A 27,566-nucleotide genomic window follows, 5' to 3' on the forward strand; every position below is an offset into this window, starting at 1 on the left:
AGCACCCCTACGACCCCTGCTCCCTCCCGCAGGCTCCCAGCACCCCATCCCCTCCCCCTGCCCCCCTTCACCCTTTGGAGCCTCCCGAGCAAAGCCCCGCTTACACCCGCGGAGGGCGCCCGAGCGCGGAGCGGTGCCGGCGCAGAGCCGGGGGCGGTGCCGGGGGCCGTCCCTGTGCAACCCAGGAGCTCCGGGCGCGGTGAGGCGGCGGCGGCGGCGGTGGCGGTGCCGCCATGGCGGAGGCTGTGGTCCCGTGCCGGGTGCAGTACCTGGAAGACGCCGATCCCTTCGGCTGCGGCAGTTTCCCGGAGCCCCGACGTGCGCCTGTTTACGCCGTGGAGGAAGCGCTGGCCCTGGGAGCGCAGCTGCCCGCGGTGCACCGGCTGCTGGGAGCCCCACTGCCGGTAAATGGGGGGGGGGGACGGGAGGTGGGGAGGGGGTGCCGAGCATCCCGGCCGTGGCTGTGGGGCTGAGGTCCTATGGGGCTGCCCGGTGCCCGGGTGCTGCTTGCTTGCATCGGAAGGGGATGGCGGAGCGGTGGGGGGTTCGGGAAACCCTACAGAGAGTGGGCGCGGCCGTATCCACATCCCCACGTCGGAAGGACGCGGCCGTGCGCCTGTAGCCGTGCGCTGCCATGGGGACACTGCTGCTGCCGCGGTGACCTGAGCGCGGGCCGTGCCACCGCGCGTCCCCGGGAGCCGCGGTGCCCGCGGAAGCGGCGTCTGCCGTCGTTCCTCCTGATGCCGTCCTGCCCCGGCGTCGCGGAAGAAGCGGCTCTGCTTCTTGGGGCCGGTTCCCATCCGACGGCGATGGGGTGGGACGCTGTGTGGGCATCCCGCGGCGCGCTGCGATGGAGCGCGGTGAGCCCCCGGCGCGGCCCGGCGGTGGGATGCAGCCTCCTTTTGCCGTGCACGGAGCTGCAGGGCCGCCTGCCCCTTGTCCCACTCAGCGTTTGCATGGGCTGGAAGGAAAGCCCCGCTGAAAGTCATGCACTGAGCAACTTCCTCCGGGGAGCAAGGAGGAAGGAGGCACAGCGCCAGGGGTCCGAAGCTGTGCTGCAACCCGGGCTGGAGCCTCCTCTCCCCACGGTCCCTCCTGCCAGGGGGTCCCCTGTTGGTGCGATGCCATCAGAGTGACCTTTACGGGCCCTTCCCACTGGGGGTGGGTGGGTTTTTTGCCCTTTCTCCCCCCCGGCGTGGGACATGGCAGCACTTTGGTCATGGCCACACATCTCGGTGGCACCGACGCGCAAAGCTGGGAGCGAGGCAATGGGAAGAGGGTTGCTGCGAGACCTTTCCCTGAGCCAAACCAGCTCCGTTCGTCCCCGCTTTCATTTTTTCATGAAGCAGAGCAGCGGCCTCTCACGGTGTCCCCGTCATGGGATTTTTCGCTGGTGACTAAACGCGGTTTGTTTGGGAACACGCAGCCCCAGACATGACGAATGGAGCAAACTCAAATTTCAGGCATGCATCCTCCCCACCCCGGGGCTGTAACGGGATCGCCGTCCCGGGGTGCCGCCGTGGGGACAGGGACATGGTGGGGCTGGAGCCAGCACCCCCGCCCCACGTAGCGCGCTGCCGTGCCCACGCTGCCAGGTGCCGCTCACAGCCCCATTACTCACCGCTCTATAATTAGGAAATGAACAGTCATTATTAATTTTTTCCCCTATAAACCTCAGCCCTGGACGCTGGGCTTGCCCCGCTCCGCTCAGCCGTATTCTCGCATGCTGGGTGCCCCACATCCCCCGCAATGGGACCGCACAGAACTTACATTACCCTCCTTGCCCACACGTTGCACGCCGTGCGGCCCCTCGCTTCCTCTCCCTGCAGCTGATGACTTTTTCATGCTTTCCGGAAAGCGTGTTTGTGCCTGAAATACCTTCCCGGCCCGCTTTCCGCAGCCGCATTGTTCTGGTCCGGGACGATGCTATCTCATCCGAGCTTCCAGCAAGTCATGCGGGGCCCCACTGAGTGATGCTTCCTCTGGGTGCAGGCGTGCTTTCAACCCCTCTAAGTGTTTTGCTGCAAAATCTGTGTTTTCTACAAAAGCACGGGACTGCTGCAGCGGAAATCCCGTTGCAAACTGGGACTGCCCACCTGAATTGCAGAGGGTGGGGGGGGGACCATCTCCATGTCACTGCTGTCCCTGGGTGTCCCCTTGCATGCCCTTGACCCATACCCCGCATCGGCCACTACCAATGTAGGGATTTTCAAAAAAAAAACCCTCCTCTGGAAACCTGCAGAAGAGCAAAACCTGCGTTGGCAGTGGGACTGGGGCTCCCACGTGCCCAGAGTCCTTGATTCTGGTGGGTTTGGGGTTATCGAGCCATGGAGAACTCAGGGCTGGATGGAGAGGGCAGCGTGCGAGCAAGTGTGCAGCTCCGGGCCGTGTGTGCTGTGTGCCCTCCTCAGCCCTCCTGCCTTCGTTTCCTTTTTTTCCCCACAGTGGGCACTACTCCCATCCATCTGCTGCCATCCATCAGCAGGAAAGGGTACGGGGCAGCACCCAGTAATAAACACCTCTACCAGCCCCGAAATGTCCCAAAGTGGTTCCTGTTGCCCAGTCCTTGTGCCTCGGGGTGTGAGAAGAGGAGGGGAGAGAGGCTGCAGGCAGAATAGTGTGCATTTCAGAAGTGAGCTGTGCTGGGTTAGCTTGAACAGGAGGTTTGTAGGCGCACAGACATGGCTGTCCCAATGGCGGAGGGTGCAGAGCGATGCTGAACTGTGGATGCTATGAGCTACGGGTCCTACTTCACACTGTACAAAATTCATCCTGAGCATTGTGTTGAACTGTGGCCTCAAGATCAAGCCTTAGCTGAAGAAATAACAGAGATAAATGAGTTTCAGTAAATCCCCCACCCCCTCCCCATGAGCCGTGCGGGGCGTCCCATGGCACTGCTCTCTCCGGTTTGCAGTCAGGGCGTTGCTCTGGCTCTGCCCCAGCAGCAGCCTGCAGCTCAGTTTTAAAGCTCCTTTGGGTTTCTCCAAAGGTTTCTCTTCTTTGGGTTTCTTGGGTTTGGGTGCTGGGCCTCCATTGCCTCCATCCCAAGGAGATGAGGACCATCCCCACGTCCCATGCTGTCACCAAAGTGCTCCTTTAAATATGCTGAAAGAGGCACCCGGAGAGTTGCACAGCTCAGTGGAGTTGGGACAGTTGTGGTTGCCAAAAACATAGAAAGTGTTGGAGATGGGGGAAGTGTTTCCGGCACTGGCAGATAAGAAGGATGCTGCGCGGGGCTGTGCCAAGATAAGGCACTCAGCTCATTGTTGCTTGGATGGCAGAGTTGGTTTGGATGTGTCTGTCTGTCTTGGCTGTGGAGACCTCCAGATGTGCTTGTGGGTCCATCATCTCATAGGTTGGAGGTATCTCCATTGCTGCCCCATGGAGGCATCTCCATTGCTGTGCCATGGATGCATTTATCACAGCCCCACAGAAGCATCTCCATCACTGACCCATGGAGGGATCCCCATCACAGCCCCATGGAGGGATCCCCATCACAGCCCCATGGAGGGATCCCCATCACCGCCCTATGGAGGCGTCTCCATTAAGTGGTTTGGAGAGGGCAGTCCTGCTCTGGGTGCATCCATGAGCCATCATTTGCTACATGTATCCTCTCTGAGCTTTGAAGCTTGTGGTCCTGTGTGTTCCCACCTCGCTGGAGCCAAGCTCCTGTGCATGGACCTCGTCCCCTCAGGACAAGTCCCAAAAAGTCACCCCAAACCAGTAACCAGAGGACACCGCAACACTACGGGAGGTGTGAGCGTGGGATGGATGCTTTCCTCACTTTCCCCGCCCTGGGTTCTCTGTGATCCCACACCACTGCATGGCACTTTCCCATGCTGGAGGCAAACGGATCAAAGCCGGGAGCAGGGACACAGCCGCTGCCCTGTGGCCTCACGGTGCTGTCCCCGCCAGCAGGGCTCAATCTTGCCCAAGGAGCAGCGGTGCCCAGCACGGCAACGCATCCCCCCCGTGGGACACCGTGTCCCTTGTCCCCGTCCCTGTGGGATGGCTTTGGCCAGGGCAGGCGCATCCCATGCACTGAAGCATCCCTCATAGGGAGCACAGCCAGGCTCACATTGGAAGCATCGGCTGGGCCGTGTCACCATCCCCGATAGCAGCCGGCTGTTATCTCCAGCTCACAGCAGAGGCAGTTTTTTCCCTCTGGAGCTGCACAGGAGCTGCGTTTTGGTGCATCTTGGAAGGACACAAAGGGAGGAGTGGAAACCTTCCCCCAGCCCTCGGCGGTGTTTGGTGCACGTTGCCATGGCTGGGGGCAGCGGGAGGTGGGGTGAGGTGCTGACAGCACGGTGATGGAGTCCAGCCCAGCGGCAGTGCCCTGCCAGATTGCCACTTATCTGCAGGCTGAGTCAGATAGCCGGGCGTCGCTCCATGCAGGCGGCATGGTTTGGGCTCGTTTCTTTTTGCCCTCTGGGTTTGGTGGTGATGTCACGCATGCAAAGTCTTGCTTGGGACACTGAGCACAGGGAGATGCAGGCGATGGATCCGTGGTGGTGCTGCATGGGGCTGCCCTGCGGCTTTCCCAGCCCTTTGGGAGCAGTGGGGACCCAGCTCCTGGCCCCTGGAGCAATTTGGGGCTGAAAGTGGGGTTTTGGTGATGAGCTCCACATCTTCTCTGTGGATGCATCACGTGCAGTGTTTGGGGCTTTTTTGGGTGGTGAATAACAGGGGTTTATCCCTGCTGGAGGGAGATGTGGGAAGGAGCACGTGGATGCTGTAGGGTGGGGAGCGGATGCTGTAGGGTCTGGGGCGGATGCTGTAGCATCAGGGCTGCCTTTGGCCCTTCCCCTCCCACCACGTGGCTGGGTGCAGAGCTGGGGCTGAGTCATAGGGCTGAGTCAGCACAGCCCAGACACTGGGACGCCCATGTGGGGCTCACCGTGTGCAGGGACCCTGCCCTGATGGGGACAGCCACTGCCACCAGGCTGGGTCCCACCAAGGCACAGTCGATGGCATGGGGCCACCAAGGCATTGGGCCACCAAGGCATGGGGCTACCAAGGCATGAGACCACCAGGGCATGGGACCAACGAAGTATGGGGCCAACAAAGCATGTGGCCACCGAGGCATGGGGCCAGCCTTGCCATGTGTTTCCCCTGGTGTGGGGCTCCCCATTTCTCCAGCTGCTCAATGCTGGTCCCTGTGCAGGGGTGGAGGCCCTGTAGGGGGCATGGTGGCACCTGTGATCCTGTGGGAGCAGCCTGGGGACATGGGTTCATGGTGGTGGGAGGGTAGAGCTGCCTCCTCCAGCAGCCAGGAAGGACACTGCTGCCACCCACTGTAGGGGGCGTGGGGTAGGCATGTGCCCCCCCCATCTCACCCGGCTGTATGTCCCCAGCTGGAGGACTGCACGCTGCAGGTGTCCCCATCTGGCCACTACCTGGACCTGGAGCTGTCCCTGCTGGAGCAGAAGGATGACCTGGAGGCTTTCTACGAGGAGGTCAGGTGAGGCACGCGGGGGGCACTGGAAACATGGGGACAATGCCCCTGTGCCAGCGCTCAGCCCCTGTCCCTTTGTCCTAGGAAGGGCCGGCGGCCAACGCTGATCCTGCGCACGCAGCTCTCCGTCCGTGTCCATGCCATCATTGGTGAGCTAGGGGAGGTATCCTCACCCCTGGGGCCGGGAATCCATCGCACGCTGCGGGGATTTGGGGTCATCCAAGCAAGCTCTAAATATAGCCCTGGTGTAATGCAAACAAATGGCTCACGTGGGGACGAGTGTTCAGACGCACTGAGGCTTTCCATCCGGAGCGGGGGGAAAAGCCAGTGGTGCTGGGAAGGAAGGGACCGGCCATGGGGTCAGGGTCGTGCTCCCCACGCGCGGTTCCCAGGCTCCGGAATGCTCCGTCCCAGCAGCTCCGGGAAGGTTTGGCAGAGCGCTGGTCAGCCTGGCTGAAATACATAGGAAAACAGTAAAAAATAGAGAAATGGGTTTGGCGAGCTGCGTGCCTCCTTTGAAGGCTGCCAGCCGTGGGATGGAGACAAAGGGGGTGGCAGAGCCATGCTGGCAGGGCTGTGCAGATGGGGTTCCTGTGGGTAGCGCAGCCCGGGGCTGTGCCTCCTGCCCAGGTTCCTGTTTCGGTTCAGCGCAGGAAACCAGAGGGGATATTTGTGTCACTGCCGGGCAGAAAAAATAGAAAAGAAAATAGGAAAGTGGCAACGCTGAAAGAAATGGTGGTGATGGAGCTGCTGCTGCTCCCGCCCCATGTGTCCCACGTCCCCTCGCTGTGCCATGTCCCCATGTGCCGCTGTACCCGGCAGCCCGTCCCCGTGCCTTTCCTTGCAGAGAAGCTGTACAACTCGCAGGGCCCAGAGCTGCGGCGCTCCCTCTTCTCCCTCAAGCAGCTCTTCCAGGTAGGTGGCCCCAGGTCCGTGTCCCCACCCCACAGATGGCCACGTCCCCACCAACTGCCTGGGGACATCGCTGGGCTTCGCTCTGCAGGAGGACAAGGACCTGGTGCCGGAGTTTGTGAACCTGGACGGGCTGACGTGCCTGATCAACGTGGGGGCAGAGGCTGACCAGAACTACCAGAACTACATCCTCCGTGGTGGGTACTTGGCGTGTCCCCCTCGGTGGCACCGCTGATGGAGCACGCCCGATGCCACCACCCCGTGCCCCTGCCTTGCAGCCTTGAGCCAGATCATGCTCTTCGTGGATGGGATGCAGGGTGTCATCAATCACAACGAGACCGTCCAGTGGCTGTACACACTGTCAGGAAGCCCGGTAAGCTGCCGTCACCCCTGGCCATGACTGTCCCCACGCGCTGTCCCTTGGGAGTTCCCCCCATGCCTCACCTTCAGGATGAGCTCAGTGCCTTGAGCTTGTTGGGTGCTGCTCCTCAGTGTCACCAAGAGTCCCACTGTGTGACCTGGGCACAGAGGTGGAATATAAGAGACGGTCCCATTCTGGGTGCCAGCGCCCATTGGCCATCAGGATCCCAGCTGTAGGACCCCCTCAGCACCCTGACTGTCTCCAAAGCCATTGGTGAAGCCAAACCCTGGAGCGTGGGTACAGCCCCTGTGCTACCAGTGCCCTGGCACAGCCACTGTCCCTCGTCCCAGTTTCGCCTGGTGGTGAAGATGGCTCTGAAGCTGCTGCTGGTCTTCGTGGAGTACACGGAGCCCAATGCCCTGCTCCTCATCCGTGCCGTCAACACTGTGGACCAGGCGAGAGGTGGGTGCAGGCCCAGCCCCCAACCGCGGATCTCATTTTGGGGATGGTTGGACACAGAGGACACGGGTTGTCCATGCCTCATGCCAGGCATAGAGTGTGACAGCTATGGCGTATGCCAACCATGGCATGTGCCAACCATGGCCAATGGGAGCCCACCAAGAGCCCTCCAGCAGGGATGAGGAGGGGGTGAGGTGCTCAGGATGCAGTGCTCCGTATCCTAAGCCAGCAGTGCCTTGGTGCCACCTACATGCATTGCTTGTCCCAGGTGCATGCCCATGGTCCAACCTGATGGCCATCCTTGAGCAGCGCAACGGGGCCGACACGGAGCTGCTGGTATTCGCCATGACGTTGATCAACAAGGTGAGCACCAAGGCTGTGCCATGGGACCACCACGTCCCCATGTCCCCGGTGCCAGCCCTGTCCCTTTGCCACCACCCAGACGCTGGCTGCCCTCCCAGACCAGGACTCCTTCTATGACGTGACGGACTGCCTGGAGCAGCAGGGCATGGAGAGGGTCGTGCAGCAGTATTTAAGCAGCAAAGGCACCGACCTCGACCTGAAGCAGCAGTTTGTCCTCTATGAAGTGAGTGAGGTGCCCAGGGGTGATGGCAATGTGACACGTCCCCAGGGGCTCACAGCACGTCCCTGTCTCATTGCAGAGCGCGTTGCGACTGGAGGATGGCGTGGAGGAGCCGCCAGCGGGCGGGCGCAAGGAGCGCAGGAAGACGGACGAGGGACGGCGTGGGTGGAGGGCACAGGGGGGCTGTGCTGAGCCCGACCCTCTGCAGAGCCCAGAGAGCCCTGGATCCCTGAATGAGACCCCCAGCACCCCAAAGGAGCCCCCTGTTGAGGACAGCCCTGAGCCAAGCATCCCAGTGGAGTAAGTGTGGGATGCGGGGATGTTGCACTGTGACACTGGGAAGTCTCCCATGGCACTGTGCTCCGTCTGCATCTCCCCTTCCTCCAGGCCCTGCCCCAAGAGTGTCTTCAGCAGCGCGTCCAGCCTGCGACTCAGCCTGACCAGCCCCCCAGCTGAGAAGGAGCCCCCCAGCGTGGGGGAGAGGAGCATCTACAAGTAAGGGATGGTGCCCTGGGGTCCCACCACCGCATCCCCTCTGTCCCCAGGGCGCGATGGGGCTGGCGAGGTTCACATGACAGGAGAGGGCAGTGTGAGAGGATCCAAGTGCAGGGCCTTCACAGCATCCTTAGCCCCACTGGGGTGCACACACCTCTGCTCCAGCTCCGTCTCTTCCCCCTCACTCCTCCTCTCTGCCCGCGCTGATTCTCTCCTCTGCCCACTCTTTCTATCTTTTCCTTTTGCAGGCTGCACCAACCTGATGCTGTCTGGTAAGTGCCCAGGCTCTGCGTGATGCCTGCTTGCTGTCCCCAGCCCTTGCATCTCCTCTGCTTGCGCCCTGTCTGGGTGGCCAGGACCCCCATACCTCAGCTGTCCCACTCAGGGTGACAGCACCCTCCAACCCCTATGGAGATTCTGCACCATCCCCAGCTTGCGGCATCCTGGTGGCAGGTTGGGTGGTACTGGTGACAGGGACAGAGCTCCCAACATCACCAACACCATGCAAGAGCGGCTCTTGCTGGGGGTCCCCATGCCATGCCATGGGGCTGGGGGTGGGGGTAAGAGATCTCCATTAGCGGGGGCTAACCCCTGTTTTCCCTCAGGCGGGAGGATTCCCCCTCCTTGCATGGGGACAAACCTATTCTGAAGAGGTTTGAGTAAGTAGAGGCATGCGTGTGTCTCCAGGCATGCGCTTCCTCGGGCTGGATGCACCCAGCCATGCAGGGCAGGAGGAGCAGGAGGATCCCACGAGTCCCAGCTCCAGCACTTGGTGCCCTCCTGGGAGCTTGGTCTTGCAGCTTGTTGTGGTGGATATCAGCTTGGGACCAAGTGGCAGAGGTGGTGGAGGGAGGTGTTGGAGTCTCCATCCTTGGAGATGCTCAGAAGCCACCTGGACGTGGTGCTGGACACAGCTCAGGGTGGCCCTGCTGGAGCAGGGTGGCACCAGGTGACATCCAGAGGTCCATGCTGGCCTCAGCAATTCTGTGCCCATGCCTTCCCTGCCCCCTGCTGGGCTGTGGCATCTGTGCCTTGCCATTCCCAAGCCATGGTGGCCTTACCCATCTCTCTGAAGTGCTTGGAGGTGGCTGGGGCCATGGGTGGATCCTGCTGCAGTGTGGCTCATGCCGGAGATTTTGTTGCGGGATCGGCCCCGTGCGGGGCTCGTTGTGTGGTGCTGTATGGTGTGGTTTGTCCATCCCCATCTTCACCATGCTCCCAGCCAGTATCTGTCCCTGTCTCGCAGAGCTCGCTTCTTGGAGAACCTGGCTGCGGCCCAGAAGGAGAAGATGTCCGCCATGGCCAAGGGACGGATCGACATCCTCAGCGATGTTGCACCACTGGAGCATCCCACAGCTTGGGATGGGGGCAGCAGCAACCCTGATTCTGGCACAGAACCACCCCACATGAGTACGTGCAGGGCTGGGTTGGGAGTATGTCCCTACCAGGACCCACCACATGGGCATTAGGGGCCCCTCTGGCCGCAGCCCACCCCATGGGACTGGGTGCCAGGGTGGTGCTGGTTCCATAGAACAAGCTTAGGTTGGAGGGGACCTTCGAAGATCATCCTGTTCCAATCCCTGCTGTGGGATGGGTGCCCCCCACCAGGTCAGACTGCCCAGGGCCCCATCCAACCTGGCCTTGAACTCCTCCAGGGATGGAGTGTCCACGACTTCTCTTGGCAACCTTGTCTGGCCATCCCACACCCAAGCATCTTCCCACAAGGAATGGGCTCCAAGCCCTACGTGCAGCCTAGTAGCACCTTCTCCTACAGGTGGGCTCTATCTCTCCACAGGGTCCCACGCAGGCCGGCAGGACGTCTCTGACTCTTGCAGCACCATCTCCTCCGATACCAAGTTCATGCTGGACATGCTCTATGCCAAAGGCTCCTCGGAGCTGGGGAGGCAGAAGGTCTTCCCCGAGGAGCCATCAGTGTCCCCACGCCAAGGAGAGGTGGAGATGGACACAGGGTCCAGCTGTGCCCAGGAACCTGGTAGTCAGGAGCAAGAGAGTGCCCATCCCCACGGCAGGGCTGCAGATGGGCTGGTGGCTAGTGCCCACGCCAAGCTGGCACGTGCTGCATCCAGCATCGATGCCGAGAGCCACACGCAGAAGCTGGAGAACACCGTCATGATGCCCGCCAAGAACGACGCAGAGTTGTCATGGGAGCGCCTGGAGGCTGGCCCCGTGCAACTGAAAATCAAGGACTTGGACTTCACTGACCTGGGGGAGGAGGAAGACTTGGACGTCTTGGACTCAGGGCCCATCGCCAATGGCTCCTTCCTTCCTGCCAGCATCGAGGCAGCGAGTGCTGGAGTCCTCATGGCTCCCCCTCCACTTCCTATGGTTCCCGGTTGCCCACCACCTCCACCGCCTCCCCCAATGGTCCCTGGTTGCCCACCACCTCCACCTCCACCACCCATGGTCCCTGGCTGCCCACCTCCCCCAGGGCTCCCAGGCCCCTCAGCCATGGACGGCCCTTCCCAAGCCAAGAAGAAGAGGACAGTGAAGCTCTTCTGGAAGGAGCTGAAGCAGCTGGATGGCACTGTGGGGTCAGGCAGGTTTGGGCAGGCGACACTGTGGGCATCCCTGCAAAATGTTGAGGTCAACACTGCCAAACTGGAGCATCTATTCGAATCCCGGGCAAAAGAGATGCCAGCTTCCAAGGTACCAGCAGGCCAGAGCTTTTGGGGGCTGTTGTGGTCTCAAGGCACTGTCACCTCATCCTGTGTTGAGGGTGGGTAGCTAGAGCCCTGAGACTCAGTGGGGAGGATGGGGCAGGGGTGATGATGGTCAACACATAAGTTTGGTTCACCACCAGATCCCATGGTGTTTCACAAAGGTGAGCCCTCTGCCTGGCTGCCAGCCTGCTCCCTGTCCTCTTTGCAGAAAGCTACTGATGGAAAGAAAGTGGTGGTGGTGCTGGATCCCAAGAGGAGCAACGCCATCAACATTGGCCTCACGGTGCTGCCGCCTGTGCACATCATCAAGACAGCCGTGCTCAACTTTGATGAGTTTGCAGTCAATAAGGAAGGGATCGAGGTGAGCACTGGAGAATCTGGGCCCCACCAGGGTCCCTGTGTGGGTCATTTCCCCTGGTCAAGAGGTCTCCGTCCCATGGTGCTCATGCTGCCAGTGTGGTGTGCTGTAGGTGGCCCAGGGGTGACATGTCCTATCTCCCACAATCCTGAAGGAGCAGTGACATTGCTGGTATCTAATGCATCCCTTTGCCTGCCTTAGAAAATCCTGACCATGGTCCCGACTGAGGAAGAGAAGCAGAAGATCCAGGAGGCCCAGCTGGCCAACCCTGATGTGCCCTTGGGCTCTGCGGAGCAGTTCCTGCTCTCTCTGTCCTCCATCAGTGACCTGACGGCCAGGCTCCAGCTCTGGGCCTTCAAGCTGGACTATGAGAGCCTGGAGCAGGTATGGGGCCATGTATCCCATCTTCCCCTCAGCAGAGTCTTTGGAATGAGCCGTGGGCAAACCTGGTGGGAAGTGGCCACGTCCAAATGTGGGGTTGCAGGGCCCCAAGGCAAGCATTGGGGTGCTTGTGCCCATGGTTGAGGACAAATGTTCATGGTTGAGGATCCTCCGAGAGAGGTGACTTCCAAGGAGTCTCACCTTCACTTGTCCCCATCCAGGAAATTGCAGAGCCGCTGTTTGATCTGAAAGTGGGCATGGAGCAGCTGGCCAGAAATCACACCTTCAAGTGCATCCTGGCCACGCTGTTGGCCATGGGCAACTTCTTGAATGGCTCCCAGGTGAGGAACGGGGTGTTGGGGGATGCAGCTTGGGTGCTGCATGGAAGAGCCCAACCACGGCAGGTGTGTGCCATGAGGGACCATGAGAAGCTCGGGAAGTGGTGTGGGTGCTGGTGATGGTCTTCTTGGTCACGGGAGGGTGGCAGGATGGAGAGGCCCCACTGAGCATTGGGGTTTCAGAGCAGGGGCTTTGAGCTGGGCTATCTGGAGAAGGTGTCGGAGGTGAAGGACACAGTGCACCGGCAGTCCCTGCTCCACCACCTCTGCCAGATGGTGGTGGAGAAGTTCCCCGAAACTACGGACCTCTACTCGGAGATCGCCTCCATCACGCGCTCTGCCAAGGTGAGGCCAGGCCCATGCCCTATACCTTCACCTCACCACCACCACCACCACCAGCACCACCACCAGCACCGATGGGCAATGTCTCCCTCCCCTAGGTTGACTTTGATGAGTTGGCCAACAGCCTGGTGCAGCTGGAGCGACGCTGCCGGGCCTCCTGGGACAACCTGAAGGTGATTGCCAAGCATGAGGCCAAGCCGGTGCTGAAGAGCAAGCTGACCGACTTCCTCAAGGACAGCACCCAGCGCATCGTCGTCTTGAAGGTGGTGCACCGGCGTGTGCTCAACAGGTGGGTCCTACCCCGGGTGCACCACCACCCCGAAGTCAACCTGTGGTAGGATGGCCATGCCTTGATGGGCGTCCCTGCAGGTTCCACTCCTTCCTGCTCTACCTGGGGTACCCAGCAAGCGCCGCGCGCGATGTGAAGGTGATGCCCATCTGCAAGCTGCTGAGGGAGTTTGCCCTGGAGTACCGCACGTGCCGGGAGCGCGTCCTGCAGCAGCAGAAGAAGCGTGCAGCCCACCGCGAGCGCAACAAGACGCGTGGCCGGCTCATCACAGAGGTACGGGGCTGACCATCCCACCCCTGTGCCCTGTGCTGATAGGATGAGAGGGAATGGCCTCAGGTTGTGCCAGAGGGTGTTCAGATGGGATATTAGGAACAATTTCATCTTGGAAAGAGCAGTGAGGCACTGGCACGGCTGCCCAAGGAGGTGGGGAGTCACCGTCCCTGGGGGTGTCCCGGAGCTGTGGGGATGTGGCACTGAGGGACGTGGGCAGTGGGCACGGTGGGTGTGGGCTGGGGTTGGGCTTGGGGATCTGAGAGGTTTTTCCCAACCTTCATGATTCTGTGATTCTACAACCCTATGATTCTGTGAGTGGTCATGATGGTGATGGGTTGACTGTTGGACTTGATCTTGGAGGTCTTTTCCAACCTTAATGATCGTGTGATCCTGTGATTCTGAGCTCTGTCCCCAATGACTGCCTCTTGTCCTGCTGCAGACCGAGAAGTTCTCTGGCATCGCCGAATCATCGCCACCCGCCGTGGTGTCGGCCGGCCCCACGCAGCAGGAGCAGGCAGAGGTGGGCCACGAGAGCATGAAGAGCGTCCTGAGCTCGCCCACCGATGTCCCTGCCCGCCGCAGCCGGGGTGGCCGTGGTAGGAGCACATCAGGGATGGGGTGGCAGAGTGGGGTGGCCCCAGGGAGCTCCTAGTTGATGCCAGCATCCTCGTGTTCCCATGCAGGGTCGGGGCTCGCCACCCCCAGCCAGGGCTCCCCAGCCCAGGAGGATGTCCCCAGCTCACCTGACGATGCCTCGGATGAGATCATGGACCGCCTGGTGAAGTCGGTGACGCACAGTGCCAACCCCCGTCCCTGCCCCAGCCGGGAGCGCAGGAGGTCTCGCGGCAACAGGAAGTCCTGTGAGTCCCCAGTGCCACTGTCCACATACCCTCTGCCCCTATGTCCCTGCCACTGTGCCCTGTCCCCTCCTTGCTCATCCCTGTGTCCCTGTTCAGATGCTCTTTGCCATCTCAGCGTCCCTGTCCGCCATGACACCCTACGCCCAATCCCTGTCCCCAAGCTGCCCCATGCCCTGTCCTCCTGCCTTGCCTCCTTTCCCTGACCCCTCCAGACCCCTCACACAGCCCCAACCCTGGCACCCACCCGTGCCACCGGGACCCCCTATCCCCACACCAGGGCCACCAAGTCCAGTGCACGGTGACCCAGCAGCTGCTCTCCTGTCCCTGCAGTGCGACGGACGCTGAAGAGTGGGCTGAGCGACGAGCTGGTGCAGGCGCTGGGCTTGGGGCGGGCGCCGGGCATGGAGGTGTGAAGTGACCACCCACATCCCATGGGGAAGGACATGGGGACACTTGGCATCCTTGACACCCTTAGTCTCACCTCCAGCTCCGGAGCACGATGGGAGTGATGCCCCAGAGCTGCTCCATGGGGTCAGGATGGATGGAGGATGTAGGATGGAGGGTGGAGGATGGAGGATGGAGGATCGAGGGTGGAGAATGGAGGATGGAGGGTGGAGGGTGGACGATGGAGGGTGGAGGATGGAGGATGGAGGATGGAGGAGCACGTGCCGTGGTGGGACTTGTAGCAGTACTGGGGGGAGAGGGGCTGGACCCGGATCCCCACTGGGAACTGGGTCTGGCTGCTGTGACAATAAAGTGATGTGACGTGTGCTGCTGGCGGTGTCCCTTGTCCCCATTCCTGGGGCATGGGGTGATGCTCCCCACAGCATCCCTGGGCAGCCCAGCGTCCCCATCCTCCCGTGCTGCAGGGGACCAGGGTGGCATGACACTCCTGCATCCCTCTGCCCCACCTCCATTCCCATGGCTCATGGCTCGGGGGCAGCCTGATGTCTCCATACCAGGATGCAATGCCACCCCCCCCCAAGGGCTGCGTCCTTGCTGAAGGCCTCTGCTGCCCTCTCTGTGTTTTCATTCCAGCTGTTTTTTTGGCTCTGTAGCCTTGGGGATATTTCCAGGCCTTGCCGGCACGCACTGCCCTTGAGAGGCGCCTGAAGTGCTTGGCTTGGCTGTGGCGTGCACGGATTGTGCCAAAAACACCATCCGGGTGGAGGGGGCGGAGGGGATGCAAGTACCCCTGGGTGCCACCAGCAGTGCTGCCTGGAGTGCTCCAGGTCACATCCCCATCCCAGTAGGGTTCCACCAGTGGCACCTCCAGTCCCTCTCCTTGTCCCCAAGCTGTGTGCCACCCACTGTCCCCATGTCGTGCTGCCACGAGGGGGCACGGCGGCCACGTGCATGGCACCGCGCAGGGATGTGTCCCCATACGTCCCGTGGGTCCTCGCCTCTTGAGCAACGCCGGGTGGTGGCACGCTCAGCACAGCGGGTGCATGGAGGTGGAGGACGGGAAATGGGTCACCATGCCATGACCCACTGTCCCAGTCCTGGGGTGGAGAAGGCAGCATGTCACCAGGGGTGGGAGGAAGGCACGTTTTGCTCTGTCACCCTAATAGCGAGGTCCTGTGGATGCCGTGGAGAAGGGAGGTGGGAGGTGACGATGGGTTGATGGGATGGAGAAAAGGGCTCAGCCCCAAGATGAGCCCAGATAGGGATGGGGACACTGAGCAGGATGTGCCAAGCAGCTTCTCCCCTTCTGTTCCTGGGATGGGGTGCAGGGGCCAGGTCCCCCTCCCTGAGCATCACCAAGGCTTTGCACCCACAGGGAAAGGCCCCCTGCTCTTGGCAATTCATTTGGGGTGCTCAGCCCCAGTGACTCAGAACACTGTAGTGCAGGAAGCCCAGCAGGAGAGGAGGGATGGGGGTGGGATCACGCAAGCTTCAACCGAGGAACAGCTTTCCAGAAGGTGAAACCTCTCCCAAAGCCATGAGTCTGGCTGGAAGTGGAGATGTGTTTTGTAAAGGGCTGTACAACCTGACCCCACACATCAGAGCCTGGGATTTTCCGATGAGAAGGGGATCCCTGGCCGTGGATGTCACTGGGCATCCTTACCCTTGGGTGGGATGGACATGGCAGTGCCCACCGGGGTGCTCCCCCAGGGCAATGTCGCCTGGGGAGGGACTGGCAAAAGGAGAGGGTGTCCTGGGGAGGATGAAGCACCTGTGGGAGCAGTGCTGGGTGAATCACATCCCTCCCAGCTCCGAGCCCCTGCAAACGGCCCGAAAACAATGCAATGAATCTTCCAGAGATGAGATTAGGGAGGGGAACAATTATCTCCAAACCTGTTCATCATGGGAGGCTCCGCAGAGCTGTAGGAACAGCCTAGGGCAAGGGGAGCAGGAGGAAGACAGATCCCCCATAGGGACCGCGCTGAGCTCAGGCGTGACCCACCCAGCCCCGCTTCCAACCCGCAGCGGTGAGCCGCAATTAGCGAAATGGGCACGGAAGGCGTCAAGTAGGTCAAAAGGTAATGAGGATCTCAGCGGCGTTTCCTAATGCCGAGTGCGGGGTTGAGCAATGGGGAGATGAACAAGGGCAGGCATTGTCTGCAAGGGAGCAGCCACCGAGGGCACCCGCGGTGACAGGGAGCGAGGAGGTGCTGGTGTGGTGCTGGGCGGGTGGGTGGACAGGCAGATGGATGGACAAATGGATGGGGGCATGAATGGAGGGGTGGATGGACGGACAGATGGACAGACAGAGGACGGATGGATGGATGGTTGGACATATGGACGGGAGGATGTTCAAATGGATGGATGGACAGGCGGATGGACAGCTGGTTGGACAGGAGGGCAGATGGATGGGTGGATGTACAAACAGATAGATGGACAGACAGGTGAGTGGATGGACTAACAGACAGATGGATGGATGGACTGAGTCAGAGCAGGTAGACTTGGTGACGCTCAGCTAACGGTGAGGAGCGCAAGCGCTGCTTTGTGAGTAAATCGAGTCGCAGAATGGCTTGGGTTGGAAGGACCTCACAGACCATTGGGCAGCCCCTTGCCCTGTAGGTCCAGCTTGGGGACCTGCATGCACATGGGCACACTGAGCTCCTTAGCTTCCAAGCAGGGGAGCCTCTGAGAAACCTGGGGCGCTGAAAGCAGCTGAAGACCCAAGTCGTGCCATGTTTCTCATCAAGAGCCACCTACTGATCTAGTCAAATGTGGGGGAATTGGTCATTCTGCTCTTTGGAAAACTAACTTTCTTCAATGAGGTTTTCAAAGCCTGGTGAAATTGAGGTTCCCACATGCCTTGCCTTGAAGTTTCCTGCTGGGAAGGACCCTGAGGACCCCACAAACCACATCCTAAGGTGGGAGATGCATTGGGCACATCCCTCCTCCTCTACATGGCCGGCATTCCCTGCATTCCCCAGCCGGGAAGAACCGGGCTGCAAACCCAACCGGGTCCCACCACCACACCCCGGAAAAACCACCCCAGCCTGTTTGTTGGCCGCTGCCCTCCCGCCGAGCCACCTGCAGCTGATGAAATCTGTTTTTTCCGATGGGACCGAGGGGGTTGCGTCCATACCACACGGTTCTTCGGCAAAGGACGGCATAGGGATCCTCCATCCGACAGCAAAGCTCTCGGGACCGGAGCCTGGTGGACGTGCCGGCGATGCTCCACTGCAGGGTCGCCGAGCACGGAGGGTTGGTGGAATATTAAAGCCTGGCAGAGCAATCACGCCGAGCCATAAAGGTGGGAAGGGGAGGACTTTGCCCCAGAACCTGCTGTTCGTGGCACACCTCCGGCACGGTGCCGTGTGCATTTCGCATGGCAGGGGGCAAACGCAGCAGTGGGCTGGGGGATGGCTTGGGATCACCTTGGACCCAAACCCTGTAGGGCCTGGAGAACACCTGGGATGCTGGTCACATCTCACCTATGTGCTTGGGTCCGGCCTCATGGGGTGGCCCTGGTGGCATTGCACACCCATGTGCCTGGGGGTGGGGATGGAGACCCCCAGCCCGGCCATGGGAGCTGCGGGGCTGTGCTCTGTGGCATCCCCGGGGTGCTCAGCCTGGCGACCAAGCCCTGGGGTGGGCGCAGCGGCACCGGTGCCATGGGCACCGAGCTGGGCTGAGCCAAGCTGGGCTGAACCCAACCAAACCGAACCGTGCCATGCTGAGCCGGACCGAACCAATTTGAACGGAGCGAATGGAACCGAACGGAACGGAACTGAATGGACCAAATGGGACAGAACCGAACCGTGCTGGAATGAGCTGGAGTGCATTGAACCGAACTGACCCGTGCCGCGCTGAGCCGAGCCGAGCCCCGTGCGGCGCCGGACCGAGCCGAGCCGTGCCTAGCCGCGCCGAACCCAACTGTGCCAAACTGAGCAGAACCGAACCGAGCCGAGCCCGCTCCTCCCTCCTCGCCCCTCCCTCCGCTCCCCCCATTGGCCACCCCCCGCCCCTCCCTCCCCTCTCCTCCCGCCTCCCCCGCTATAAGCTCCCCGCGGTGGCACCACGCGGCCGGTGCGGCGGGGCCGGGCCGGTGCGGAACGTCCCTTCCCATTCCATCCCTTCCCATCGCATCACATGGAGCGAGCGGAGCGGTGGGCGTACGGAGCGCTGTGGGCGGCGCTGGGGGGCGGCTTAGCGCTGCGGGCGGCGCGGGGAGACGTGGTGCTGGGCCGGGCGCTGGCCGTGCCGCTGGCTTTGCTGGCCGCTGTGCAGAGCCTGTGCCGAGCCTGCCTGCCGCTGCCCCTCGGGCTCGCCCTGGCCGCGGCGTCCGCCTGCCTGCTGCTCCGCTGGGCGCCCGGCAGGAGGCTGCTGCCGGTGGAGGGCAGGGCGGTGCTGGTCACAGGTGAGCGCGGTGCGGTGCCGGGGCTCCGGGTGGTGCCGGGGATGCGCTCCGGGGATGCGCTGCTCGCCGGGGAGCTGCTCCTTTCCCAGCGCCGGGGAACGCGCCGGGGTCGCTCCTCTCGGAGGGGGTTGCGCTTCTGTAGGGCTGCGCTGCGCGCTCAGCTCCGCTCCCGCGGGGTGTCCCGGTGTGCGCGGGTGCCTCCCAGCCCGGGGTGGGTTCATAGAATAGCTTGGGTTGGAAGGGACCCGAAAAGCCGTCTGCTCCCACTCCCTGCGCTGAGCAGGGACACCCACAGCTCCATCAGTGCTCACAGCCCCGTCCCCTGACCTTGGCTGACTGCAGGGACGGGGCACCACCACCTCTCTGGGCAGCCTGTGCCACTGCCTCACCGCCCTTAGTGCAAAGAACTTCTTCCTTATCTCCAATCCAAATCTCCCCTCTTTTAGTTTGAACCATTTCCCCTTGTCCTATCACAACAGCCCCTGCTAAAGAGTCTGACCCCTTCTCTCTTGTAGCAGAGGTACCCAGGGTTGCCGAGCTCTGGAGAAGGGCAGCCCCAAGGAGGAGGGAATGGTTCCACCCTGAGGTCGGGGCCGTGGGGCAGCCCGGTGCCATGGGGGTCACCCCGTGCAGTGCTGACATCGGCCGCGCACAGGTGTGTACAGGTGCCTTCCTCCTGGCCGTGGGGTTGCAGGGAGGGAGCTGTGGGCACCGCTTGGTGCTGCCCTGAGGTCCCATTGGGCTCTGGAGAGCTGACCCAGGGAAACGCAGAATCATTAAAGCTGGAGGAGGCCTCTCAGATTCCCATGTCCAACCCCACTCCCACCACGTCCCTCAGTGCCACATCTCCATGGTTCTTGAACACCTCCAGGGACAGTGACTCCCCCACCTCCTTGTGCAGCACCTCACTGCTCAGTCAGAGTAGTTTCTCCTAGTACTCAACCAGCCTAAAAGAGAAGGGGAACGCTGAGCCCAGCCATGGGGCAGGACGGTGCCACGGGGCTCCAGCCTGGGGTTGGCATCAGCCACGCAACGGTGACTCAGTGCTGGAACACGGTGTTCTCGCCCCGTAGCGCGGTGACACCTGTGGCCCCGCCGTGTTTGCTCTCGGCAGTAAATGCTTTGTGGTTGGGCAGGTTCAATTTGTGGGTGCTGAGGGGGAGAAATGCAGCACTGGAGGTGCTGGGCTGCGCGTTTCGGTGCTTTGCATCTCTTTAAGATCAGAGCAGGATGTTGCTGGGGCTCGCGGCTGCACGCCCCGTTAAGGACCTGAAATGGGTCAGAGCTTAAGACCACGCGTGAGGTTAGCAGTGGTTCTGCAGCCCCATCCTGCGGCCCTGCCAGATGTCAGAGCAGCTGGTGGCTGTGGGAGGCGGTGATTCCATCCAGATGTTGGGGCCGGTGCTGCTCAGCCGTGGAGGTGCAAACGCTTCCCTGCGAGCACGGCAGTGTCATGTCCGTCCCGACCTTGGGGCCCTGGTGCTGCCCCACACCCCATTTCTCGGTTTTGAGTGCTTGAGAGAGTGAGGATTTGGAGCTGCTCGGTGATTGGTGAAGGTGCTTGGAAATCCCTGCTGGAGCTGGGCACGATGGGGGCTGTGCTTGGTGGGCATCCAGGGTTGGGGATTCTTCTTCCTTTGGAGCCTCACCACAGAATGGTTTGGGTTGGAAGGACCCTAAGAATGCCATCCTAAGGGTACTGGGACCCGTGGCTGCTCCCTTCCCTGGCAGGGATGTGCCCCTTGGTTGGGTGTCACTGCTGTCCCCTCGTCTGCTGTGCCTGTCCAATGCAGGAGGTTGTGCGTAGGAGCTGGACCTTGTGATCCCTATGGGGCCCTTCCAACTCAGGATATTCTACGATTTGATGCTGCCCTGACCATTGTCCTTCAGCCCGGTTCAGTGGGGCATGTCCAACCACTCTTGTATATTTCTGGGGGAAAATGCCCCAAGATAGCCTTGTGGCACACGCAGCCCTGCACAGATTCAGCTGCATGCAGCATTGGCTTGGGGTGGCCATGAGGGATGGCTCATAGCCCAGATGTCCCGACAGCCCAGGATGTTCCAGGGGCTGGGTGTCCAAAAAAAAACTGAGCTGCAAGAGAAAATGGGGTCATCCCAACGGCAGTGTGGGGATGGGCAGGACATGCGATGAGCATGTGGTGTCACTCCCATGCCAATGGGACAAATGGCATGATGTCTTATACCCCAAGTAGAATTTCACCACCAAGGTACCCCAGTGAGAAGGACCTTGCAGCCCACCCAACCCCTCCATGGCGGGGGCACCTCCCGTAGACCACAGCCCCATCCAGCTTGGCCCTGAGCGCCTCTATGGGGCACCCACACTTCTCCAGGCAGCTGTGCCGTGGCCTCACTGTGCTCACATTGAAGGATTTCTTCTGATATCTAACATCAGACGGGTCATCAGATCTGACATCCCCCTTTCAGTTCGGAGCCTTGGTTTGCCATGGCCATGGCTTCCCTGGGGCCGCGTGTCCTTCCAGTGACAGCTCCCACTGATGGATCGCTGTCGTGTTCCCGGCTCGCCGTGTTCCCACTGCCGGCCATTATTCACCCGTTTATCGCTGAGACTCTTCACAACAACTTCCTCTTTTGGGGGGACATAAATCCCACATTAGCTCTGATGAAAGGTACAGGCTGTGCCATTGCCCAATGTTTGTGCTCAGATCTTTGTCACTGCTTTGTCCCTGCCCTGAGCATCTCATTGCTGCCTCCAGCAGCAGCACGTGGGTGCCGAGCACAGAGGATGCTCAGATGTCCCTTTGGGGAGTGTGATACCCCACGCTGAAAGCTCTGCTCCAGCACTAAAGTGCTGCTTCTAGGAAATTCCCTGTACGCTCTTTCTGCGAAATGCTGACTTTGTGGCAGCTCCGGCTCAGGGGAGCTGCTTCCTCCCATGCGGTTGTTTTTGAGCCTCCCCATGGCCCCAGTGGCACGCGGTGGCATGTGTCCTGGTGCTCCCCTGCCTCCCTGGGTGCCCTCAGCCCATGGAGTGCACCATTGGGTTGGGCCAACTCTTGGGATGCCCTCAGCCCACAGGATGCCCCATTGGGTTGAGCCAACTCTTGGGTTGCCCTCAGCCCACAGGATGCCCCATTGGGTTGAGCTGACTCTTGGGATGCCCTATGCCCGTTGCTGCTGCACCTGCTGGCCCCATTGGTGCATGGGTTGGTCCAATTGGAGGCTCTCTGTAGGCTGCTGGTGACCTTGTCCTCAAGCATGCCATCAACACTGCTTGGGTTCATCCTCATCCATGTCCTGGCTGCACAAAAGTAATTGCATTACCCTGTAACTCCATTAGTGACCCCATTAACAACCCATGGTGACGCAGCCATGTGTGTTGGGGTGCAGGAAGGCAGCTGGGTGGCCTTGGTGACAGTGACCAGCACACCGTGTCCCCACTGCTCTGGTGATGTTGGGGCTCTGATGCTGACGTGCTGCAGCCAGTGCCTGCTCCTGCCAAATAGGCCTTAATTCGGGAGCCCTGCTCACATCCTCAGGGCTCCTCTCCGTCTCCGCTGCTGCCTCTGGTTGTCAAGGCAGGAAATCAGATTTTCCCCCGCTTCTCTCAGGTTTGTTAAGTGAAACATATCCTCCCAGGCAGAGGTTATGGCACATAATGCTCCGTAAGCGCTCGGCTGATCCTCTGTAATTCATCCCATCTGGCTGCCACAGCCGGCCACCTCCTTCCCTGGCCCCTACTTGGGGCATCAGGTCCCAAAGAGCCCCTGTGGGGTTGTTTTGGTTCCTTCTCTTGTGGCTTTCCGGGCATGGGAGGTGTGCAAATGGTGCACCCTGTGGGTGCTGTGTCTTGTGGCTGGTGTATCCTGTGTTGTACATCCCATGGATGGTGCATCCTGCAGCCGGTGTGACCCATACGTGGTGCGTCCCATGGATGTGGAGTCCCATGGGTTGTGTATCCCATGGATGATGCATTCTATGGTTGGTGCATCCCATGGATGCCATAACCCACCGCTGGTGTGTCCTGTATGTGGTGCATCCCATGTTTGCCATACCCCATGGTTGGTGCATCCTGTGGTTGACGTGTCCCACAAATATTAAGAGCAGCCAACCAACACCACCTTTTTCTTATAAGAGCTGGGACCGGGGCAAATGTGAGCCAGGGCCCAGTTTCAGATTAATCCTATTAAAATCCAGGCATTGAACAAAAAGGAGCTGTGTGACCAGCCTTAAAATCCATCCGAGGGATGGGGTGCATCTCCTGCCACCCATGGGCACTGGGCAGCTCCCAGGGCGTGGGGAAGGGGACGGAGAGGCCGGGGCGGCTCAGCTGCTGCGGGCACAGGTGCCGTGTGGTCCCCTCCCTCGCCGCAGCCCTGCCAAGAATGTGTTCCCTCGGCGTGGGCTGACATCACCCGCGGAGCACTGCTCTCTCCAAGCGCGCCCGGCATCCGGGAGGTGTTGGCTGTGGGGCATTGCTCTGCGCGCACACACACACACACACACACACGGGCTTTTGTTCCATGCCTCCTCCTGCCCACCCCATGCCTTTGGGGTGCCCCTTGTCCCTAGCAGGGCTGTGCAGATCCAACGTCCTTTCACCCTGGGTGTGCCCCATTTGGTGGTGGTGCTCGCTCCTTCCCATCCCTTGGGGTCTGATCTGTGCCTCAGTGTCCCCATATCCATCCAGACAATGGGTGCTGAGCCTCTCCATCCCCACTGGTATCCACGCTTGCCATCCTTGCATCATCCCCTCCTGCTGTGCTCCCCTTATCTGTGAGGTTTTTGGGGTGGCACCGCTTGTGGCTTCCTTCTGTCCCCACAGGTCCCTGCCCAGCCCTGGCAGAAGGGCTCATCTCAGAGCCAACCTCTGCCTGTTTGCCTTGGCATCCCAGGCAGGATTTGCACGTGAGCCCCTGGAGACAACAAGCAGCTCAGCGCTAATCCTCTTGGCTGCAGCGCCCGGCTCCCCTCGGGCTGTTCACGGCCTTGGGGCTTGCACTGTGCATGCTCTGTGGCCGCTGTGCAGGAGCTGCTGCTCTTCACCCCCGGGTTTTTTCCACCTGGAGGAGCTACAGGCGTTGCATGTCCTTGAAATGTGCTGGGAGGAAAGTGGGCGAGCAGTGATGGATGTGCAAGAGGATGAGCGTGCCATGCAGTGAGCATGCAAAGCAACGAGCGTGCAAGGTGGAGAGTGCATAAGGTGATGAGCATGCTGTGCACTGCGCACACAAAGTTATGACTGTGTAATGCAACGAGCATGCAAGGTGGTGAGCGTGCAATGCAATGGGGATGCAAAACAATGAGCATGCGAGGTGAGGAGAGAGTGACCATGCAAAGGGACGAACATGCAATGTGGCAAGCATGTAAAACGATGACCACGCAACGTGGTGAACGTGCCAGGTGAGCATGCCATGCAGCAGGTGTGCAATGCGCTCAGCATGCAATGCAATGAGCGTGCAAGAGGGTGAGTGTGCAAAGCAATGAGCATGCAAACACTCATTTGCTTTGAGGTCTTTGCCAGCCCCAAAGCTGCTGCTTCACTCTCCTGTGCCTCACTGAGCTTCAGCAGCCCTGCATGACGCATGGGGCAGGCGGTCAGCCCCACTTGCAGCCTGGCTTTGCAGGATGGGGTTTGGGGCTCTCGTTGGGTTCCAGAGGTGCTGCTGTAGTTTGAGACTGGGACAGATTCCATGCCCCAGCTCCGGGAGGCAGCCGCTCACGCTTTGATTGCCGGCGTTATCTTTATTGAGTTTTCTCCTGCCCTGTTGGGTAATGGGGGGACGCACCCCAGCTCCTTTATGGCTTTATGGCACTGCAGTGAAGGACGCGGGGGCACAGTGCTTATCGGGCTCCAGGTGCAGCATGTGGCCCTTTACGAGTCCATGCTTTCTTTGCGTTTCTATGACTGAGGAGTGGGGCTGGGTGGGCTAACCCTACGTGGTTCCCCCTGTGCACAGCGTCCCCGTGGCCTGAGCTGCGTGGCTGTCCCCAGGAGCACCCGCGGTGCCCGGGTAGGGTGCAGCTGGGGCCAACCCAGCAGCGCTCCCTGTTAATGGTTAATGGGGCCTCGCTATCGGCGCTGCCATCAGCTGGGAACGCGCTGTTCCACACCGCCTGTTTGCTCTCAGCCCCATCTCCCGCAGGGCTCTCCCTAGGGCACGGGGCCGGCTTGGGTGCTGCCATGTGGGACATCCCTTGGGGTGCCCCGGGGCCTGGAAGGGGACAGGAGCACACGCAGTCCCTTCTCCCCCCCATTATTCCCAATCCCCTGGGGGGTTTTGGCCATCTAACGTCTCCCTGCCCTCACGGTGGTGGAGGTGGGGAGGCTGTGGGTCCCCATGTGTCACCGCAGGGCTCAGAGCCCATCACGCTGCCATCTCGTTGGTGCCCCCCTGCCCTCAGCCCTTTATCAGCTGTCAGCATCAGCAGGGCGATGGGTTTGCCGATAAGGAGTGTTTTCTTCCTCCTGTGCGAGAGAGAAAAAAAAAAACAGCAGCGCCGTGACCTGCGGGTGCCCCGGGACAAGGTCACATCCCCGTGAGGTCCCCGCGTGGCCGTCCCCAGCCCTCGCAGCGCTGCCATTGGCTCTTGCAGGCTGCGACTCGGGCTTCGGGCAGGCGACAGCGCGGCACTTGGACTCCTTGGGCTTCCGCGTCTTTGCCAGCGTGCTGGATCCACGCGGCCCCGGCGCCCAGGAGCTGCAGAGGAGCTGCTCAGCCCGGCTCACGCTGCTGCGCATGGACCTCACCAAGCCCGAGGACATCCAGAGCGTCCTGCAGCACATCCAGGCACACACCAACGGCACAGGTGGGAGCTCGTGGCATCCCCATACAGCCCCTCCCCTTGTGTCCCATCCATAGAGGCATCATGGAAACCCCATACAGCCCCCCAGGACCCCCACTTGTGTCCACATCCATGGATGCATCCCTATGGGCCATCACGTTGGCTGCAGCCATGCTGAAGAGTTTGTCCTAACGCTCCCTACATAGGGCTCCCGTGGGTAGGGGAGCAGCTGGGGCTCCCTCAGCACAGTGCTAGCCCTAGTATCTCCCATTGTGTCCCCATCCGTGCTTACATCCCAGGCCCTCCATACACCCCCCCCCAGGACCTCCCATCCATGGATGCATCCCAGGAACCCCACACAGCCAACCCATGCAGGTCCTCCACTTGTGTGCCCATCCATGGGTACATCGCAATGTGCCACCACCTTGCCAATGCCAAAGGGTTTGTCCCAGCGCTCCCTATATGGGGCTCCCACGGATGGGGGAACCACCTAAGCCCCCCGGCACGGTGCTATCCCATTTTTTCTGAGTAGCCTCTGTCCCACAGGTCTCTGGGGCTTGGTGAACAACGCTGGCTTCAATGACATCATCGCCGACGCCGAGCTCTCGCCGCTGGGCAACTTCCGCACCTGCATGGAGGTGAACTTCTTTGGCTCGCTGGAGCTCACCAAGGGGCTGCTGCCCCTGCTGCGCTCCGCTGGCGGCCGCATCGTCACCGTCAGCAGCCCGGCAGGTGAGCAGCCCCACGGGACACGGGGTAAGGTGGGGAGCAGCACCCCACGGTGCCCCACAGGGATGCGCCAGCTCCGCAGCACGGTGGGTTTGGGTGCACGGTGAGCATCACTGCTTGGGTTTTCGGTACCCATAGGCATTGTGCACAGAGTAGAGTTCAGCCACGGGGGTGCTTGCTGTGCACAGGGCCGTGTGAGAGCCGTGGGTTTGTGCTTCTCCCCGCAGGTGACCTGCCCTTCCCCTGCCTGGCAGCCTACGGGGCGTCGAAGGCCGCGCTCAGCCTGCTCATGGACACGTTCCGCAGCGAGCTGCAGCCCTGGGGCGTCAAAGTCAGCCTCATCCTGCCCGGGTACTTCAAAACAGGTGAGAGGGGCGGCCCCCAGCCACTGCCCCGGGACTACGGCCGGAATCATACAATCCCGAAGGTTGGGGAAGACCTCCAAGATCACGGAGTCCAACCATCGACCCATCCCCACCACGCTTGGGCTCTCCCTTTTGCAACACCCGCTATCGCTCCCACCCCACGGCCAACCTCCACCGGGGTTTGAGAGGAGCCACTCCGGCAGCTGCTCCCTTCTCTCCCCATGGGCAATCCCTATGAGCGTGGGCCACCCGGGACGGGGTTTCCGGACCACACTTGTCTCACGGGGTCCCGTCCTCCGCAGCCACCTGCGACCCGGCCTTCTGGAACCTGCAGAAGGAGCAGCTGGTGGCCCGCCTGCCCCGGGAGCTGCTGCAGGCTTACGGCGAGGACTACGTGGAGGAGATCAACCGGCAGTTCATCCAGTTCATGAAGGTGGCCGTGGAGGACCTCAGCGCGGTGGTGAACAGCATCACGGACGGGCTGCTGGCTGCCAACCCGGCCGTGCGCTACTACCCAGGGCAGGGCCTTGGGCTCATGTATTTCATCCACCGCTACCTGCCCTATTTTGTCCGAGACTTGTTCCTCAAAGGATTATTCATCAACCCCAAGCTGCCCCGAGCGCTGCGGCAGGAGCACAGGGACGCCAAGAAGCCCTGACCTCGGCCGCGTGCGGGGCAGCCCTCAGCACTAGACCTAAAACCAAATCGCTTTTCCCAAATCAGGCAGATGCAGATCTATTTTCTATTGTGCGAGAATCAACGTTTTCTAAAGAGACTCGGGTGGTTTTTGTATTGTTGTTATTATTATTATTTTTTTTTTTTCTAACCGCGCACTCCCCACGCCTGACTCCGCGCGCTGGGCTGCACCTCGGGCATTTCTCAGCCACGTGGCAGCTCACAGAGCGCTGCTGGAGCCCTGCAGCCGGGCCGGGCCAGCCCCTGCCTCCCCATCCCATGCTCTGTGTGCCCCCAGCGATGGCAGGGGCCGAGGCCGGGCTGCGGGCGCCGCAGAGCTCTGCACCGGATGAACTACGTGATTGTCACTTTTTAAATAAATCTGTTCTTGATAAGCCACTGGGCTCCGAGGTCTCATTCTGGGAT

The 27,566-nt window shown here is 61.0% G+C and overlaps 2 protein-coding genes across 2 annotated transcripts; both read left to right on the forward strand.

The window, feature by feature from the left end:
• On the forward strand, positions 157-14,564 carry FHOD1 (formin homology 2 domain containing 1). The gene is made up of 22 exons (XM_021408687.1): positions 157-404; positions 5,358-5,464; positions 5,543-5,607; positions 6,306-6,373; positions 6,462-6,567; positions 6,649-6,743; positions 7,082-7,193; positions 7,459-7,553; positions 7,633-7,776; positions 7,853-8,073; positions 8,161-8,268; positions 9,515-9,678; positions 10,064-10,935; positions 11,158-11,310; positions 11,509-11,691; positions 11,910-12,029; positions 12,210-12,371; positions 12,467-12,657; positions 12,738-12,930; positions 13,370-13,526; positions 13,614-13,790; positions 14,121-14,564. The coding sequence occupies exons 1-22, from the start codon at positions 234-236 to the stop codon at positions 14,201-14,203; spliced, it is 3,747 nt and encodes a 1,248-aa protein (XP_021264362.1). The 5' UTR covers positions 157-233; the 3' UTR covers positions 14,204-14,564.
• HSD11B2 (hydroxysteroid 11-beta dehydrogenase 2) lies at positions 18,260-27,539 on the forward strand. The gene is made up of 5 exons (XM_021408290.1): positions 18,260-18,606; positions 25,183-25,395; positions 25,918-26,103; positions 26,328-26,465; positions 26,768-27,539. The coding sequence occupies exons 1-5, from the start codon at positions 18,339-18,341 to the stop codon at positions 27,121-27,123; spliced, it is 1,161 nt and encodes a 386-aa protein (XP_021263965.1). The 5' UTR covers positions 18,260-18,338; the 3' UTR covers positions 27,124-27,539.

Source organism: Numida meleagris, chromosome 10 (genome assembly GCF_002078875.1).
Source record: "Numida meleagris isolate 19003 breed g44 Domestic line chromosome 10, NumMel1.0, whole genome shotgun sequence".
In the NCBI taxonomy this organism is placed as follows: Eukaryota; Metazoa; Chordata; class Aves; order Galliformes; family Numididae; genus Numida; species Numida meleagris.